At 43.1% G+C, this 19,572-nt stretch overlaps 1 protein-coding gene across 3 annotated transcripts in view; it reads left to right on the top strand.

Moving 5' to 3' along the window:
* Nucleotides 1-19,202, top strand: part of VIPR2 (vasoactive intestinal peptide receptor 2) — an 88,096-nt gene extending 68,894 nt beyond the window's left edge. For all 3 annotated transcript variants that reach the window (XM_038755971.1, XM_038755973.1, XM_038755972.1), the window contains exons 6-13: nt 2,047-2,188; nt 9,328-9,478; nt 10,888-10,948; nt 12,556-12,625; nt 14,678-14,769; nt 17,158-17,287; nt 17,378-17,419; nt 18,712-19,202. In XM_038755971.1, coding sequence (XP_038611899.1) covers nt 2,047-2,188; nt 9,328-9,478; nt 10,888-10,948; nt 12,556-12,625; nt 14,678-14,769; nt 17,158-17,287; nt 17,378-17,419; nt 18,712-18,885 — 862 coding nt within the window. In that variant the 3' untranslated portion in view covers nt 18,886-19,202. The remainder of the gene's footprint in view (nt 1-2,046; nt 2,189-9,327; nt 9,479-10,887; nt 10,949-12,555; nt 12,626-14,677; nt 14,770-17,157; nt 17,288-17,377; nt 17,420-18,711) is intronic.
* Nucleotides 19,203-19,572: the final 370 nt, after the last annotated feature.

Here is a 19,572-nt window from a genome sequence, read left to right as displayed (position 1 = left end):
GAATGCATCCCTCCCGATTGACTCACTCCTGTTATCCCACTCAATACTTACTGATCATAGCTGGTGATGATGGTATGCTCTGTGCCAAACACCCAGTCCTTTTGAAAATGTTTTTGGATGTAAATAACGATAGAGGAATTTTGGCAGCTGGACATGTCTTTTTAAAATTATTCCATTGGAGAACCTCGATTTCCAACATCCATTAATTTCCCTACAGTTTGAACTCAGAGATATATAAGCCATGTCTGCATAGGGCAGTGCGGGGTGGGGGGGGGGGGGGGGTGTTTACGTGTGTGTGTGGGGGGGGGTGAGTAAGTGACTGGAATTCTTCTTTGGAAAATTCACATTTTCATCCTAAATCTGGAAACCTAACATAAGGTGAACATAATGTTAGTAGCAAGAATTGCACATTATAAAGCTCGACTACACTTAAGACTGTGAGCCCCAAGCAGAACAGGCACTGTATCCAATCTAATCTGCTGTATTTGAGTGTTTATTATGTGCAGAGCACTGTACTAAGCATTTTGGAGAGCACAATATAACTATATATCCGAGTTGGTAGACACATTCCACAATGAGCTTATAGTCTAGAGGGGGAGACAATTAACTTGCACCTACCCCAGTGCTTAGTACAGTGCCTGGCACATAGAAAGTGCTTAACAAATGTCATTATTATTAACAAATACCATAAAAATAAAAAATAAGTAAAAAACAGCAACAAAACATTTGGTTACCTGAAAGACTAACCCTAGAGTCGTGACCTCACTGTATCTTTCTAATGAACAGACTGCACTGTTAAACTTTCACACAAATCCACCCCACATTTATCTATACAGCCCTGCAACAAGGGCAAGTTCTCAAAGTACAGATTCCAGGTCTGATCTTGAGGCAAGAGAGGCAGTGCAGCCTGGTACCCAGAATAGATGCCTGGAGGAGGGCATTAATTACTCAATCAATCAAGCCATTGTATTTATTGAGCACCTACTGTGGGCCATGGGCAGAGTGCTGAACTAAATGCTTGGGAACCACTGAGCTGACAGAAGAGCCACCATAATACACATTTTCAGGTGTGTAAGAAAGCCAATGAGAGAGAGAGAGAGAGAGAGAGAGAGAGAGAGAGAGAGAGAGAGAGAGATTGTGTATATATGTGTCTGTGTGGTGGGGGGAAGGGGGGTGTGAGACTAGCTCAGGCAATCCAAAAAGAAAGTTCAGACAACAAAGCAAAAGCCTCATTTAACCCGACTTCCAATTATCTGAACTATCCCTGGGCTGAAGTCTCCCCTCTCTAAAATCCCTTTTGGTCTATTAAACAGCCAAACAAAGGAAGGGTCTAAAGGCAAACCATTAATTAGCAACTGGGAAGGGGAGACAGTCTGACTCTCCAGAGGTGCTTTCACGTCAAGGAAATAAAAGAACTAAAAGGTTCAAGAAGGATAAAAAGGAACTCAAATAGGAGTTCACCTTCAAACATCAGCATATCAGGAAAAAATAATAGCCTGGCCACTCAGTGTGTGATGATAACATGGTGGTAAGCGGGGCAGGAGTGTAAACTTTTAGGGCTGGAGTCAATTTGCATCCTTGGGAGGAGTAATAGCATTTACTGAGCATCCACTTGGTGCTGTACACTGTACTAGGTGCTTGGGAAGTACAGAATAAAAAAATGGCATTTGCTGGCCACACACAGGCTTCACCCTAACACCAGAAACACTAGCGTGGTCAAAGTAAATAATTGAGTACACGTAGGTACGTGAGTCCTGAGGAAGGTATATATAAGTTCATAAATATTAGAGGTGGTAAAAGGGATCTTACAGCTTCGGGCGCTGGGAAATTAGTTGAGAAGGCTTAGTGGAGGTGGTGGGATTTTAGGGGGGCTTTTGCTTCTGCAGCTGCATTTGTGACTTAGAGCTGGCAGTCAGCTCAGAAAGAAACTGCAGGTTATCTTCTGCTCAGTTTTTTTTATATAGAACCAGCATGAAATGAAACAGCAAAGTGTTCAAATGCATTTTACTCATATATTGTGTTTTCACTTTTATATATCACATGCAGAAAACTTCACTGCACACGGAATTACATCCATCTGAATCTGTTCCTCTCTTTTATCCTGAGAGCCATCTCTGTACTAGTCAAGGATGATATTCTCTATTCCAGTTCAGGCACTCTACATTGTCTGGATCAGCCTTCCTCTTGGGTAATTATGAGCCTTCCGCGTTCACGCATGCGATGCCTGCAGGATTTTACTTTTTTTTTATCCTGTTCTTGTCTATTCATCATTGCCCTGACTTTAGAGATTGGGAAGCAGGATGGTCTATTGGAAAGTAGTAGTAGAAACAGTATTTATTGTCTTCTGCTTGCAAAGCACTGTACTAAATGTTGGGGAAAAGTAGCTGAGCAAAAACTAAACATGATCCCTGGCTCCCAGGGGACTCAGAAGCTAAGACTTGGGGAATTGGCAAACAGATACGTAAGGAAAGAGAAAATAATAAAACTACAAAAATCCCCCAGAAAAGATAATTAATCAATCGTATTGAGTTCTTTTGTGTGCAGAGCCCTGTACTAAGCACCTGGGAGAGCACAATGTAACCGAGTTGGTTGACAAGTTCCCTGGGAGTTACAGTCTAGAGAGGACAAAGACAAATACCACTGGTTAAGCATTAAGCACTCAGAGTTAGGACAAAGTTATTGTTCAGCTACACTTCTATTGATAAAAAAATTTCAATAGTAGGTATTAAACACCTGTTTGCCGAGCAGAGGCTTAAGAATTGGAATTTTTGGACTCTACTTCTTGTTCTGCACTAGCTGGCTGTGTTTCTCAGGCAATTCCCCTGACTTGTCTGAATTTCAGTTTCCTCATCTATAAAATGGAACTGATAACACTCACTTTTACCTCTCTCAAAGGGATATTGTGAGGATAAAATGAAATAATGGGGCAGAAAGTGCTTTGGATAAAAACAGTCTTATGACATATTGGGGGTTACTGGGGGACATATTGATGGGAGTTTTTTGCTTGTTTTCATTTTTAAATAAAACCAATACTGCACAACCTCCCCATCCCCTCAACTTGCACATACCTTTTCCTTGATTTTGATTTGTAATAAATAAAAGCAAAGATATCTCGTAAGAAGCAGAACATGGAAGTAGGGCCCAGTCCTTTTTCTGCATCCTTCCTACCCAGGACAACATAAGGACTGATAAGGCCTGGGAAATGGAAGAAACCTTCTCACCACTTTCTCACTCAATCAGTGGTATTTGTTGAGCACTAGTTTGTGCAGAGCACTGTACTAAGCACTTGGAAGAATACAACAGAGTTGATACACACATTCCCTGCCCTCAAGGAGCTTACAGTGTAGAGGATCTTAGAGTCTAAAGTCACTTCCCTCCTCTCTCTGTAAGAGTCATCATGACCCCAGCAGAAGCTGAGGTACCCCTATGTACCTCAGCTGACAGGGGAGTCAAAGGTACAGTAACATGGAGGGTGACAGCTATGTCATATGCCCCATCTGCCATTCCTTCAGAGGTGATTATTCTGACGAAGGGAGTCAAGGTTGATTTGCAGCCAGAAACATCCTTATTAATCAATTGTATTTACTGTCCACTTACTCTGTGTGGAGCACAGTCCTAAGTGCTTATTCTATTCCCTGGCAAGAGAATACCACCTGAGTGTCGTAATAACAACAATATTAGCAATGGTGGTATTTGTAAGGCACTTACTATATGGCAGGCCCTGTATTAAGTGCTGGGATTGGCAAATCTGGTTGGACACAGTCCCCGTCCCACATGGGGCTCAGTCTTAATCCCCATTTGGCAGATGAGGTAAATAAATAATAATAATGATGATGGCATTTATTAGCACTTACTATGTGCAAAGCACTGTTCTAAACGCTGGGGAGTTTACAAGGTGATCAGGTTGTCCCATGGGGGGCTCACAGTCTTAATCCCCATTTTACAGATGAGGGAACTGAGGCCCAGAGAAGTGAAGTGACTTGCCCAAAGTCACACAGCTGACAATTGGCGGAGCAGGGATTTGAACCCATGAACTCTGACTCCAAAGCCTGGGCTCTTTCCAGTGAGCCACGTAACAGGCTCAGAGAAGTGGCGGAGTTGGGATAAAACCCAGGTCCTTCTGACTCCCATGTTCGTAGGCAACACTGCTTCTCTAGAGAATGGTTGTCCCAGAGACAGTGTTCTCATAGTACTCACGATGCCCCCAAGTCATCTGAAGCTGAGGTGGGGGCAACGCACCTGGGAAGGAGTCTCAATCTCCTTTTCTGTGCCTATCTCCCTATCTAGACTGCAAGCTCATTGTGGGCAGGGAATGTGTCTGATATATTGTTCTGTACTCTACCAAGCCCCCTCTCTAAGGATGGCACCTGGAAAGTTTCCAGTACTCTACCAGTCTCAGCTATTCATTCATCGTATTTATTGAGCGCTGCGGGAGGGAGAGTCAAGCAGAGGCCTACCCATTCCTTTCCTAGCTTGGGCATTGGCTAGCGAGTGGAAGGCAATCTGCTATAAGCCAAAACTCACCTGTATTGGGCAGCAGCATCATGGGAGAGAGTCGAGGGTGGAGACTTAAGTTTACTGCGTGGAAGAAGGTAATGGTAAACCACTTCCATATTTTTACTAAGAAAACTGTATGGATACACTACCAGAACAATTACAAATGGAGAGTGGGGTGTTCTGGGAGAGATAATGATGGCACTTATTAAGCACTTACTATGTACAAAGCACAGTTCTAAGTGCTGGGGAGGTTACAAGGTGATCAGGTTGTCCCACGGGGGACTCACAGTCAGTCCCCATTTTACAGATGAGGTAACAGGCACAGAGAAGTGACTTGCCCAAAGTCACACAGCTGACAATTGGCAGAGCTGGGATTTGAACCCATGACCTCTGACTCCAAAGCCCGGGCTCTTTCCATTGAGCCATGCTGCTTCTCTAAGAGATGTGTCCACTGAATTGCTAAGTGTCGGAGACGACTCAACTGCCTAAGACAAGACTCCCCCAAGCAGGTAGTACAGTTCTCTGCACCCAATAAGCACTCAATAAATACAATCAACTATCTCCTCTTCCGGGACTCTGATGGAGTTCCAGCTCTCACCCTCCACAGAGTTTCCCTGGGCTCCCTTGGTGCTGAGACCATTCCTTTGAGCTGGTGGGTGTGTAACTCTCAAGATGACACGGAATCCATTTGGAGAGGCCATGGCCGCCCCTTGGGCTCTCTGAAGTCTGGCTAGGGTCAGACACAATCAGGGATATTGGAGCCACCTGTCTGCATTCCCTTTAGATCAGGCCACAGGTTCAGCTGCTCCCAGCTGACTGGTTCAAAAAACATCCCTTCCACTGGAAATGAATTTTCTTTTAAAAGCAAATGGGAAAAAAAAAACCTTAGCTGGCAGAGCATCTCTTCTCAGGTGAAGGCCACAACTGCCATTGCCCAGGGGCAGCCAAGGGGTGGAAATGCTTCCTGCTGGCCAGGAGCTGCCTGAGACTCTGCCACCAGCCTCTTGCACACCAAAGAAGGACTGAGCATTAGTGGCGGAACTTGCAGGTCATTGGCTATAAAGGAAACTTCTCAGTTTGCAGCAAGTTCGCCAACCTGGATTCTGGCTTCTCTTCTGGCCCGGACAATCAATTTAGAATCTCCCTGATTGTCACAGCTTGGTCCTTTCTCTCCAGCCTCCAGAGTACAGTCCCGACTTTCAACAATTGCTGCAGAAAAATTGCTACTTTCAAAGTCCCCAAGAGCGTGGGAGGGAGTGTAGTTGATTGAAGACACAAGGAATGAAAAAATGTCTGGGAGACTCAGCTCTGAACACCGTGCCTGACACTCAGGAAGATATTTTGTCTGGATGTTTGACAGTGTTGGCATATTAGGCTGAATATGCCCTTTTCAGCAGTGTAGTCTTTTGAGTCGAACTTCAGAAAAAACTTGTTGAGGCCCCACAGTGGGCGTGAGTGGCTGCCTGGGTAAAATGGCCAATAGTGGAGAGGGGGGAAAGGAGGAATAGCGGGAAGCGGGAAGGGAGGAAGAGGCCAGATCTCTACCTGCTGCCTCACAACTTGATACCACTTTCTTCATTCCATCTCAGAGGAGACAAAAAAGAAAGAGATGGAGGAGGAAGAGGAGCAAATGTGTGTGAGCTAATAATTCCCCTGGCCATGTCTCTTTCTTGTCAGGCTAATTTCCAGAAAGAGGCAAGGGAGGGTGACAGAGGCAACGGAAAAAAGGAAGGGGCAGAGGAAAGGGGGGGAGGGGAAAGAAAGGGAGGAAGGAAAAGAAGGAAGACTAAAGGGAAGGTGGAAGAGGAAGGAAGGTGTATACTGTTCCTGCTGATACTATCGCTGGAGTAGAGACTTTGCTGCTTGGTACTGGGTCCATCTAGCTGTTTAGAGGGTCAAGAGGTGTCTCACCCTCTCTTATTTTGCTATTTCTGCCAAGCTAGTAAATCTTGAACAATTCAACATTTGGCAGACCAGCCCCCAAACTCTGCAATGCTGCCAGGTTCTGGAGAAGAAGGACCCCAGTTTGATGGGTCACACCCCCAAAGACACAGGCCATGCAGGGCATTCTAGTTAGCAGAGAATATGCATAGCCAAAATATGTAAATGTTTTTGTGTCAGGATTTAAGACTGCCGGGGTCCTGCTAAATATTTACTGAGTGACTGATGGACTGCCAAACTGAGGCTAGATTTAGTTTGCCTGCCTAACTTTTCTCATTATTTGAACCTGCCTTCTCCCTCTCCCACCTACCATTATTGGATGACCATGCAGGAAACTTCCTGAAGAAAGCTAAGGGGTCAGGGGTCATGGCTCATATGGGCATTGCTAGGGGCCCAATAAGGCCAGGAAAGAATGGTCAGCTGATGCTAGAATCCAGGTCTGTTGGTATTTAGGGAGAGTGGTCTCTAGAGGGTTCCTGTTGGCAGGATCCTGGTTGGCTGGCTAAGGAGAAGTTGTATTTAGATAAGAGGGAGAGATGTTCAAGATGTAAATCTCTGAGAGAAGTGGATTTAGGCTATTCCATGAGAAACCAACGAGCAGTCCATTCCCACCAGTTTCAGATTCTTATCATGTGAAAAATCTATGGGAATGTTCAACCTCCCAAACCTGCAAGTTTGAATTCTGTCTCTTAAGATAGGGATTATCTATATTTGCATGGAAGGCTGAGACTTTAAGTATTTAAATACCCAAATAGAAGCTCAACTTGGACCAGGACTGGTGAAACTATCCGAAGTTGTGGGATTGGAAGGAAGAGAAGCCAGGGAGTGTCAGGGGCAAGAAATGGGCTGAAAAGTAAAGTGAAAGGGAGAGCCACTCTCTCGCTCCAGTTCTGAGCAAGAGTTGGGGACAGTTGGGATAGGAGAGGGATGTATATGTGAAGGCACACACACATACACCTGTCCTATTTGAAGATGGCACACATGGCAGTGACATCTTGTGGTATACAGAAGGGTCAAAGGCCAACAGTCAATCAGGTTTGAAAATAATCATAATACACGGCAAGCAAGAATGTATGATAGACAATTATAAAAAAACAGTGACTTCATTGGCAGAAAATGCATTTTTGTACTATTGTGCTGTGGTGTAAGCTCTTTCATTCATTCAATCGTATTTATTGAGCGCTTACTGTGTGCAGAGCACTGTACTAAGCGCTTGGGAAGTACAAGTTGGCAACATATAGAGACGGTGCCTACCCAACAGCGGGCTCATAGTCTAGAAGGGGGAGACAGACAACAAAACAAAACATATAAACCAAATAAAATAAATAGAATAAATATGTACAAGTAAAATAAATAAAGAGTAATAAATATGTAAACATATATACAGGTGCTGTGGGGAGGGGAAGGAGGTAAGGCGGGGGGGGAAATGGGGGTAGGGGGAGAGGAAGGAGGGGGCTCAGTCTGGGAAGGCCTCCTGGAGGAGGTGAGCTCTCAGTAGGGCTTTGAAGGGAAGCCCTCTTTAAGGGCATGGTCCATAGCAACCTACTCTGTTGTACTGAACTCTCCCAAGCACTTAGTACAGTGTTTTACATGCAGTAAGCACTCAAATACCACTGACTGGGACTAAAATTTGTAAACCGCTGTTTCAAATCTTTCCCAGGTGACCTTTTATCAAGCTAGTGTTCAACAACTGTCTTGCTCTCTCCTTCTGCAAATAGGCAACGTTGACATGTTGCATTGCCCAGCCAGCCCTATCTCTCTGAACTCTCTGGGTAAAGGGGGAACAGGAAGACCAATGATTGAAATCCCTCAAAACCTTAATTCGACCACAAATTTCAATCTACTTTCCCCACCCAAGCTTTTCCCTACCCTGTTAATCAGGTAGCACAACTGGCTTATTGAAGTTTCTTGCCCTCCTTTTCCTTGCTCACCTTTTATCAATTAATTGGAAGTATTTGAGCACCTTCTGTGTGCACAACGTTATACTGGAATACAATAGAATTAATACGAACACTCCCTGTCCTCAAGAAATTTACAGTCTAGCAAGGGGTACAAGCATTTAAGTAAATTACATATAGGTACCCACATCAGGAAGCAACCAAACAAGAGATGATGGTTTATCTGTGTCACAATTAAACCAATCCTGTTCAAGTCAGAGCAAGTTTCAGAACACTCAGTTTTGATATAGCGAATGTTTCACTGCATCTTGCCGAGGAAATTACAGAACATTCATCCAACTTCCCCACCCTGCCTGGATACAGTGCAGCCTTAAATACCACAGTACAAATTTTTCTTAACATGGAGTTTTGCAAGAATGTGATCCCTGCATTATAGAACTGGGCATACATACATGGGCATTAAACATACATGCTCTGGCCTCCTGAAGCTCGCAATCTAATCTTTGATAACTGGGGAACCTCATCTCCTTTCCAGCCCGTCTCGTGTAGTTTTCTGGGTGAGCTGAGGATATTACTTTGGTCACTTCTCTCTGGAATTTACCCACACCTTGGTGATTTCAGTAAGTCTTTAGTTACATAACTCATGGAGCCTATTTATTGCTAAAATTTGTCAGTTTAGGAAGTTTTTTTGCAATTGATTTTCAAGGCAGAAGTTTATTAAGTTGCAAATTTACATTTGTCCTTTACTTTTCCATGTTTATTGTATGAGTTCATAGTGTCTGTGTACATGGTCTTGCAGAGTGCCCATTTCTTATAAACACTCTAATACTTTATAATAGTCATTTTCTTCTCCTGGACATAGCTTTGTTTTGGGTTGGTTTTTTTTTCTCTCAGAATCGGGAACAAAATGGAGTCAGCAAACAGCTATTTTTAATCATTCCTGCCTTATTTTCTTTCTAATAGGACTTACTCTTTGTTTGCAATATTCCAGGTTGGCTGCAAGTTTAGCTTGGTATTTTTCCAGTACAGTATCATGGCAAACTTTTATTGGCTCTTAGTGGAAGGCCTTTATCTCCACACCCTCCTTGTGGTTATATTTTCTCCAAATAGACACTTCCTGGTCTATCTTCTGATTGGATGGGGTAAGTTTCAGGCTTCTGTTTTTTTGTTTTTAATCCCCAATCGCAAGTTTAGTGTTCTTATTTCACTCTTGTCACTACCTAGTACGGCCCAATCGAGTCAGAATTCTTTTAAAATCTCCAATGTAGGGCAAGGCCTTATAGACTTTCAGAAATAGGTTTACAAGGTTGGGTAATTTAGATGATCTGTCAGCTCTTTTAGCCATGAAAATTAAAGGCAGAGACTGTACAGTTAACTGATTTCCATCATAATGTCAACCCCTCATTTAGCCGGGGCTTTTACCTCCTCCTTGTACACCAATATCTTAAACCATATACCAGCCAGTGGAAACACAAATTGATCAATCAATCAGTTATATTTATTGAGCACTTACTGTGTGCAGAGCACTGTACTAAGCGCTTGGGAAGTACAAGTTGGCAACATATAGAGACAGTCCCTACCCAACAGTGGGCTCACAGTCTAGAAGGGGGAGACAGAGAACAAAACCAAACATATTAACAAAATAAAATAAATACAATAGATATGTACAAGTAAAATAAATAGAGTAATAAATATGCACCAACATATATACAGGTATATACATTTTATATACACAATATATAATATATATATATATTTATACATATATAAATATATATATATTATATACATATAAACAGAACCCAGGCCTAGCTCCACCACTTGTCTGTTGTGTGACCCTGGGCAAGTCACTTCAGTTACCTCACCTGTAAAATGGGGTTTAAGACTGTGAGCCCCATGTGGGGCAAATTGATGTGAGTTAATCTCCACTCTCAGACCTGACCTCTCTTAGCAGAGGCCAAAAGGCTGGCAGTAGGACTGTGTAGTAGTAATAGTATTTATTAATCACTTAATATGTGCAGAGCACTGCACTAAGCACTGAGAAAGAATATCCAGGTTGGTATAAGACATAATACCAGGGGTCAGGGAGATGGAGATAGACAGGGATTGGGTTGATTTTTTATTTTTGGTACATATTAAGCTCTTACTATATGCCAGGCTCTGTCTTAAGCGCTAGCACGAGCTATTCAGGTTGGGCATAGGTGAGTCCTACATGGCGCTCACAGTACTAAACCCCATTTTACAGATGAGGGAACTGAGGCCCAGAGAAGTTAAATGACTTGTCCAAGGTCACACAGACAAGTAGCAGAGGAGGGATTAGAACCCAGGTCCTTCTGACTCCCAGGCCTGTGTTCTACCCACTAGGCCACCCTACTTCTCACATTTAACCCTTGGCAGTATGAAATTGCAAATCACTGATTCCAGGCAGCGTTCTACTAGTAGTAATAAAATTTTTTGAGCCAATACTCTTGAGCCAACACGGTAGTAAGAAGCCTATACTGAGGGCCTGTTCTGCCTGGGCTTGTGTGTGTGACAGTGTATCTTTTCACAGGAATTCCTACAATATTCATCATTGTGTGGGCAATAGCAAGGATCTCTTTAGAAGACACTGGGTAAGTCAATCAATCAAAGGTATTTGTTGAGCACTTACTGTGTGCAAAGCACTTTACTAAACCCTCAGGAGAGTACACTACAAAAGAGTTGTTAAACATGTTCCCTGCTCTTGAGGAGCTTACAGCCACAAAGGGGAGACAGATAGTACCACATCCATCCCTTTCACTAAAGGAAACCCCCTAAATCCAAGGCTGAAGCCTTGAACGAAGCTTTGAAGCTCCCCCCAGCCCTACCTCCTTCCCCTCCCCACAGCACCTGTATATATGTTTGTACAGATTTATTACTCTATTTATTTTACTTGTACATATTTACTATTCTATTTATTTTGTTAATGATGTGCAGCTAGTTTTAATTCTATTTATTCTGATGACTTGACACCTGTTCACATGTTTTGTTTTGTTGTCTGTCTCCCCCTTCTAGACTGTGAGCCCATTGTTGGGTAGGGACCGTCTCTACATGTTGCCAACTTGTACTTCCCAAGCGCTTAGTACAGTGCTCTGCACACAGTAAGCGCTCAATAAATATGACTGAATGAATGAATGAACAAGACCAGTGGTTCAGGGCTAGTATTGCTCCCAATAAGTTGTTAAAAATTGCAAAGTCTGTGAACTTCCAATAGTCTTTTTATGCTCCCAATTCAAAAAGAGCAGTTTGGACACCTCACCCCAAACCACTACCGACTTGCTTTTGCAGAAACACCTGCTCCAAATTGACAGGAGCAGAAGGAAAGACCCTGGGACAATTTTTGGAGTGGGAAGATGTGTATTCTCCAAGGGAGGGAAGTGAAAATTGAAGGGGGGCTGGAACTGGGGGGGAGGAGATAGAGAGATTTCTGGGTAAATGGGCAATTTGGGCCTTATCAGAAGAGTCTAGGAGCCCAGCAAGGAAATACTGAGTCCTAATCCTGGTTCCTCAGGCTCCTGGGAGTCACCAACATCCCGACACAATCCTGAAATCCAGCTTGTTTGTGGGAGGACAGCTTGGCATCGAGGGATTCCCCAGAGGCACACCAGTCTATAAATCTGGGACACCCTGTGGAAGATCTCAGAAACAGGCAGTGGACTGAGGTGGAGGCACTAGACTGAACCTGAAATGGGTTGGTTCTGTTGGAAAAGTTGGAATCTTTAATGCTGGCCAGAGCAGCAATCTCTGATCTGAGCACCTTGGTAGGCAAAATCACACTTGGCCCTCACTACCGCAGTCGCCTGTGCTTTAACAAGACAATTTATGTCCTATTGTTCATGATTACTAGAGGATCTGGCCTAGACTACGATATCTCGTTTAGCTTGATGCCTCACCGTGTTTTCATTCACAACAAAATGAACGTTGCTAATGCAAAGTGATCCCTAAAGAAGTATTCGCTTCACCATACAATGCATCTGTATCCATGACATTTACATCAGAGAGGAATGAACATGTCAAACCCCAGGCAGGAAAAAAAAATCAGGGTTGGAATACAGTCAAGTGAAATTGCATAGGGGGCAAGGGTAAGTTTGATTTAGGAGCACATGTTTACCGACCGTTGTAGTCTCATCTGCATGTGATTTTCTCTCTAGATAAAATTAGTACTAACATTATTTTTCCTTCTAACTTTTTTTTTTAATAGTTGCTGGGATACAAACGAACACAGAGTTCCCTGGTGGGTTATACGAATACCAATTTTAATTTCTATTATAGTAAGTAAACTCTGTATTGAAACATGAATTTTCCACCAAGGTGCAGGCTTGGTCGGAATGTGTCCATTACCCTTCATTAAATTTGAATCACCCCAACTCCACCCCGATTTTGGAGAAAATGGCTTTTTAAGTTTCAAATGAATGTCCAGGCAGGTTGAATGTTTTCCATAGAAAATACAGCTGATTTTTTACTATGTCACAGTTAAGTCTGGTTGGAAAGGAAAGTTGGGAACTGGGAGAGAGTGGGAAGGAAGGAAAAGGGAGAAAGAGAGTCCATACTCATCATCTTCAGTTTGGGGGGTGGGGAAGGCAGGGGAAAACAGGTTGAATGAGTTTGCTCAATTTTAGAATTAAACTGGATTTCCATTTCAAATTTCATTTACATGAACCTGATATACAGCCGTGACAGGCATGCAAACCGTGTCACATGTAGCCCCTCACTTGACTCATTTCCAAAAGCAGAAATATATTGTTTAGTTCAGCAACTTCCAAATAAAGAAACTAACCACTGGAAGAATGAAATTCAGATAATTCACACAACAGGTCCCTATGTCACCCAGTCCCCTCCTGCAACAGACCTCCCACCTTCACAGATATCCTCTCACTAGGAATTGGGGTTCAAAGAACAAACCCAGTCTAAGTAGTGGTTCCCTCTCCTCTACAGGCCTCCCACCCACTCACTAAAGAACCAGATTGGGGAATCTTGGGAAATGCTGCTTAAGTCCTATCTGCCTTCCATTGTTCAAACTCACGCCAAGTCCAGTCCATTGGCTCAGGAGAAATACACACTGGAGGGAAGTACTTATGAAGTCCCTGGATTCAGGGGTCAACAGAGCTTTGTAAACAATTATGGGAGGGAAAGAGGCACTTCCCCCCCCCCCGTGGAAAACAGCAGGACGTTTGGGAAGCAGCATGGCATAATGGATAGAGCACAGGCCTTGGCAGTCATGGCTTCTAATCCCAGTTCCACCACTTGTCTGTTGTGTGGCTTGGGCAAGTCACTTCACTTCTCTGTTCCACAGTTACCTCATCTGTTAAGGGGGGATTAAAACTGTGTGTACTATGCAGACAGGGAATGTGTCCAACATGATTTGCTTGTATCCACACCAGTGCTTCGTACAGCATCCGGCACATAGTAAGTGCATAACAAATACCATAATAATTATTATTCTTTCAGGCCTTTTACAAGCAGTCACTGGAAGTCAAGCACATTCAGTGGGATTTTAGGAGCAAATCAAGCTTCAAAGATCTTCTGAGACCTAGTTCAGGTGCTTCGGTCCTCTGGGAGGCCGCTTAGGGAGGCAGCGTGGGTTTTCATCTCAGCTCTGACATTGCTCTGTTGTGTGACCTTACACCTCATTTTTCACATGTGTAAAATTTAAACAAGATACCTCTGTCCCCTCCCTCTTAGATTGTGAGCCCCATGTGAACAGGAACCAAGTCTAACCTTATAATCCTACATCTAGCCCAGTTCTAAACCCAGTGCTTAGCATGTAGTAAGCACATAGTATCATAGTTATGGTGATATCATTACTATTACTGCTAATAATAATCAGTTGGCGGTATTTATTGAGTGCTTACTGGAGCCTTGTATGTTGGGAAAGTACAAAACAACAGAGTTGATAGGCATGATCCCTGCTTGCAAGGAACTTATAATCTAAAGGGGGAGATGAACATTAAAATAAATTGCAGATAGGGGAATTAATGCTGTGTGATGCACTTGCCGGCTAGCCACTCAGATTGCTTGGAGAGAAATGGCACAAAGGCCAAAAGTTTCTTTTGAATAGTAACCATTTCCCAAAGAAGTTTGGGTCATTCCCTAATTATTTGAGATAAATTACGGTGGTCGTCAGTTTTTTAGGGCTGCAAGTGAAGTCTTTGGTGAGCCCCAGTGAGACAGCCAGTTTAACAGAGATGAAATTAATGTGTCCTCATAGGGAGCACAGAAGGCTCGCTAACGAACAGGCTGACCCAGTTTTTGTAACACTTTCCAATGCCCTGCAGAGCAAGTTGAATAACTAAAAGCTTTGACATGTCCCCTTTTCTTGGCAGATGACGTTTATCCTTTTCATTAGTATCATAAGGATTTTACTGCAGAAGTTACGATCACCTGATATTGGAGGCAACGATCAATCCCAGTACAAGTGAGTATATTTTTTGAAAGTGATAAGAATACATTGAAATGCAGTCTCATATTTCTCCTTACCTAACGATCACCTCCTCCTCTACTGAACCAAAACAGTAGTAATAATAATAATAATAATAATGGCATTTATTAAGCGCTTACTATGTGCAAAGCACTGTTCTAAGTGCTGGAGAGGTTACAAGGTCATCAGGTTGTCCCACAGGGGGCTCACAGTCTTAATCCCCATTTTACAGATGAGATAACTGAGGCACAGAGAAGATAGTAGCCTCTGGTTCTGGAATAAGCATGGGTTTTCCACCAGGGAGAGTACAATGCAACAGAATTGGTAGACACTCTCCCTGCCCAGAGTGAGTTTACAGTCTAAAGGGGGGAGAATGGCATTAATATAAATGATTTACAGATGTGTACATAGTGCTGTGGGTGAGGTGAATACCAAATATCCAAAGGATACAAATCCAAGCTTATAGATGTTGCAGAAGGGACGACTCTAAAAGTTTATGAATTTCACTTAAAAAACAACTAATACCTAATTTGAATGGCTATAACCATATCCTCAAATATATTCAGGAGGATGGGTGGTCCCAGGTATATTTTCTATGACGGGGGGTGTGGGGAGAACAAGAGCAGAGAAAGAGCCGGGAATGAACTGTTTCCCTTTCAATAATCTCTTGGCGTTATCTTATAAATTAGCTCACCAGGAACCCAAAATCAGGGAGAAAAATTGGTGGTAGTACTCTGTTCGAAGCACAAACAGGTACAGCAATTTAGAACAGACTTCACCTCATCAAGGGCTCGGGAGTGAACCGGGTGAGGTGAATGAAGCTTCCTGATGACTGGGTGCTAATCAGGGTAGAGCAGAGGTAATTTACCAAATAATCTTCTGGGAGCAACTCAACTGCAAGGGTGACCTGTCTGACTGAGCACAAATCCAAGCATTATCCAAAAGTCCTGCAAAGTGCAGGTGGGCCTATTTCACCTGCAGCTGGATGAGGTGGGGAGGAAAAAAAATTTCCACTGGCTCTTGAAATATTTGCATGACAAATTAGGTCTGATGTTTCTAGGAGGAGTGAAAATTTCATGTACATGTGAGAACCCAAATTACTGCCATGTAGGCAGAGAGGAATCATTGTTTTGCAGTACTGAGTAAACTGAATGCCTAGTTTGGCAGTCCTGTGTAAAGACTAGTGTGGGAAATTTACTGTCCACTCCGGTGGAGCCAATGCTCCCCAGTAATTTCAGTAATCTATTACAGAAGACTTTAATGACCGAGAGTGAAACAAAATCCTCCAACAATTAGAGAAGCTTTCAAAGAATTCATCACAACACTAATGTTGAACCCTTCCTCATCCCACAGTTTTTGAAAAATAACCTCACGGTTAAAAAAGCACTTTTCAGGACATTGGTCCAGGGCCAAAGAAACTTTACTATACTGCAAGTAAGTGATTTCAGCTAGCTAAACTGGTGGACAACAAGCCATTAAAAAGCCTGGCATTTGCAGCCTTCTGAAAAAGGGGATGTTGCTTATAAGTCTTATTTCTCCTGGCAGTGCGTTAAAATGATAATAATGGTAGTAGGAATTGTAATATTTATTAATAATTATGGTATTTGTTAAGTGCTATGTGCCAGGCACTGTACTAAGTATGGGGTGGACACAAGCAAATCAGATTGGAAACAGTCCTTGTCCCATATAGGGCTCAGAGTCTCAATTCCCATTTTACAGATGAAGTAACTGAGCACAGAGAGGTGAAGTGATTTGTCCAAGGTCACACGGCAGACAAGTGGTGGAGTCGGGATTAGAATTTATGACCTGACCCCAGGCCTGTGATCTATCCACTAGGCCATGCTACTTCCCACATACAAGTCATCTTGTATCTACCTCAGTGCCTGGCTCATAGTAAATGCTTAACAAATATAATTTTAAAAAAATCTCCATCATGGCAGACAGCCAGGGGCACCATTGGAGGTCACCTGGGGGAGGGAAAAGGTCAGATTCAAAAATCTGATAGCAGCCAAGCGAGGACCAAGTGAGCCAAAAACATGTCATTCAAATGTCCAAGTTGGAGAGACAAAAGCAACCAGGAAGCTCCCAGGGTTTTTAGAAAATGGAGTTGATTAGGAAAATCCCCAGTGGGTGGGTAGAGGCCAACACCTCTACTCTCTTCTAATGACTGGGGAAATGGAAGCACAGAAAGGTTAAACTGTTAGTTTGTGGCCACCCAGTCGGTGTCAAAAGTTATGGCTGGGAGCCAGCACTCCAATCCAATGTCCTGCCCATTCTACAGCACTTCAGCTTGGCCAAGTCTCCCAAAGTCCAACTAATACTCATATTAATGAAGGAACGCGACGAAGGTTGTATCTGAGCTTTTCTCCCATTCTTCCCATTTAGGAGGCTTACCAAGTCGACTTTGCTGCTGATTCCATTATTTGGTATTCACTACATGGTGTTTGCTGTGTTTCCTATTGGCATTTCAAAAAAATATCAAATTACATTTGAGTTATGTATCGGATCCTTTCAGGTAAAAATGTGAAAAAAGCTGTTGCATTTTTTTTTTTAAAGTTTTCTGATCCAAGTCTTGTTCTCACTACTGTTTCTATCCCACTTTCAGGGGCTGGTGGTAGCAGTCTTATACTGTTTTTTGAACAGTGAAGTAAGTTTCTTTTCTTTTCCCCACAAAATTGTTGGTACTGGATCCTGATATGCCAATTTCACTCAATTTCATTTCAATTTAAGTGAAAATTAAATGTTTCTAAAATTTCCCAATTTTAAGTTTCAACCAGTCAAGGGCAAACAGATATACTGACCATTTCCCCCAATCAGTTAATCAGTAGTATTTGAGTATCTGTGTGTAGAGAATTAGACTAAGGGCCTGGGACAGTAGAGTATGGAGAAGTGATCCCTGGCCTCAAAGGATTTACAGTCTAGAGGAGGAGCGTATTAGGTACTTGGGAAGTACAAAATAGTCAAGTGATTCATTCCCTGCCTATAAGGAGCTTGCATCCTAATGGGGGAAACAAACATTAAAATATATTCAACTAGGAAGGTCAAAAATAAATAAAGACTTACAGGAGTGCTAAGGAAGGTATAAATATATTTCACAAGTGCTAGAGTTGGCTGAAGGAACAATATGGTCCAGGGTACTGGGAAATAAGTCTGGGAAGGCTCGTTGAAAAAGGGGGGAATTCAATGTTGGGAATGCTGAGGCTTGTCTGATGTGGGGAGAGAGGGAGGTCCAAGCTGGGGAAATAGCACGAGATGGGGAAAACCTTGAGCAAACTAGGGTGTAATGGGAGAAGTGAGTGGGTAAAGGAGAGTGGGTAAAGAAGGAGAGAGGTAATTAAATACCTTACAGTCAATGATCAAGAATTTCTGCTTGATTCAGAGAAGAATTGGGTAACCATTGAGAGTCTGGGGGGGAGTGGGCAGACTGATGAAGGACAACATTTTAGAAAAATGATCCACAAAGCAGATTGAAGAATGGACTGGAGATGGGAGGGGCTGGAAAGACGACCGATGAGACTGATGCGACCAACTAGGATATTCCAAGCGCCTGGACCAGCATGGTGACCATTTGAGAATGAATACATTTTGTAAGCATTGTGAAGGAAAACAAACTGACAAGATATTGAGTATGAAAGTTAAAAGAGAGGCAACAGTCAAGGGAATCGCCAATAATTGTGGGCTTCAGAGATGGGGAGAATGGCAGTATTGGAACTGTGATGGGAAAGTTGGGGAGAGGAGAAGATATGGGAGGAAAGATGAGGGTTTTGGACACATGAAACTGGAGGTGTCCCTGGAACATCCATGTAAAGATGCCCTGGAGGGAGAAGGCAATGTAAGGTTGCAAAGAAGAAAGGTCAGTGCTAATGAGGTAAATTTGGGAGTCAGCCACTTCGATCCGACACCCAGTCATTCCTCTCCCTATCCTTTGTTTTTGTTCAGGTGCAGTGTGAGCTGAAAAGGAAATGGCGAAGTTTATGTCTGAACCAAACAATGGGTCGAGATTACAGGCTTCACAGCTCTTCTATTTCCCGAAATGGCTCAGAGAGCGTCTTACAGTTCCACAGGAACTCAAGAGCCCCGTCATTTCTGCAGACAGAAACCACAATGATCTGAACAGGGCTTGTGTTTGTTTAAAAAAAAAAAGGCATAACGAGAGACGGTACGACACCAGGCACAGCTCATTGTGGCGCTTTCCAAAGTGTACAAATGTGTGCTTCGCTTTTCTCCAGATCTGCGTTTTTAGGGATGGCCTAGTTCTGTGCATCGGGTGAACCAGTGACGTCTTGGCTTTACAGACTCTCTGAGCTTAAATCTAGTCCTAGCACACAAGGCAGCCCCATTGTGTGGTTGTTTGACTTGAATTTAAATGCAAATTATTGTATCCCTACAGTTTTTAAATGCCTCATTTCTAAAGAACTTCAGTTCTGGGATGTGTGCCGAAATCTGTCCTACTATGTTGTCATTTCCATTTTCAAAGGCAGAAATTAATAGAGGGGCACATCAGTCAGGAAACCGGTGGCTAAAGGAAAGTGCGACTCCCATCAATGTGGTTTCCTTCCAGAAGGTCAAAGGGAAAACAAAAAGAGCAGAATCTGATTCTGTCCTCCTTCCACCTGCACCTTTCCCATCCACGCCAGCAAGGGGTGCTTCCACCTTATCCAGACCTGTGGGTTGTACAGAGGAAAAGAAAAAGAAGCCATCTAGAATTCAGAACTACTTCCAAAGAAATGTTTTATCCAAGGGAGATAATCCTCCTCTACTAGAGGAGGGCACGAGCCTCGGGTGTATGTCAGCACCAGC

This window comes from Tachyglossus aculeatus, chromosome 13 (genome assembly GCF_015852505.1).
Source record: "Tachyglossus aculeatus isolate mTacAcu1 chromosome 13, mTacAcu1.pri, whole genome shotgun sequence".
NCBI lineage: Eukaryota > Metazoa > Chordata > Mammalia > Monotremata > Tachyglossidae > Tachyglossus > Tachyglossus aculeatus.
Note: the sequence above shows the minus strand (reverse complement) of the source record. Positions and strands in the feature narration are given on the sequence as shown.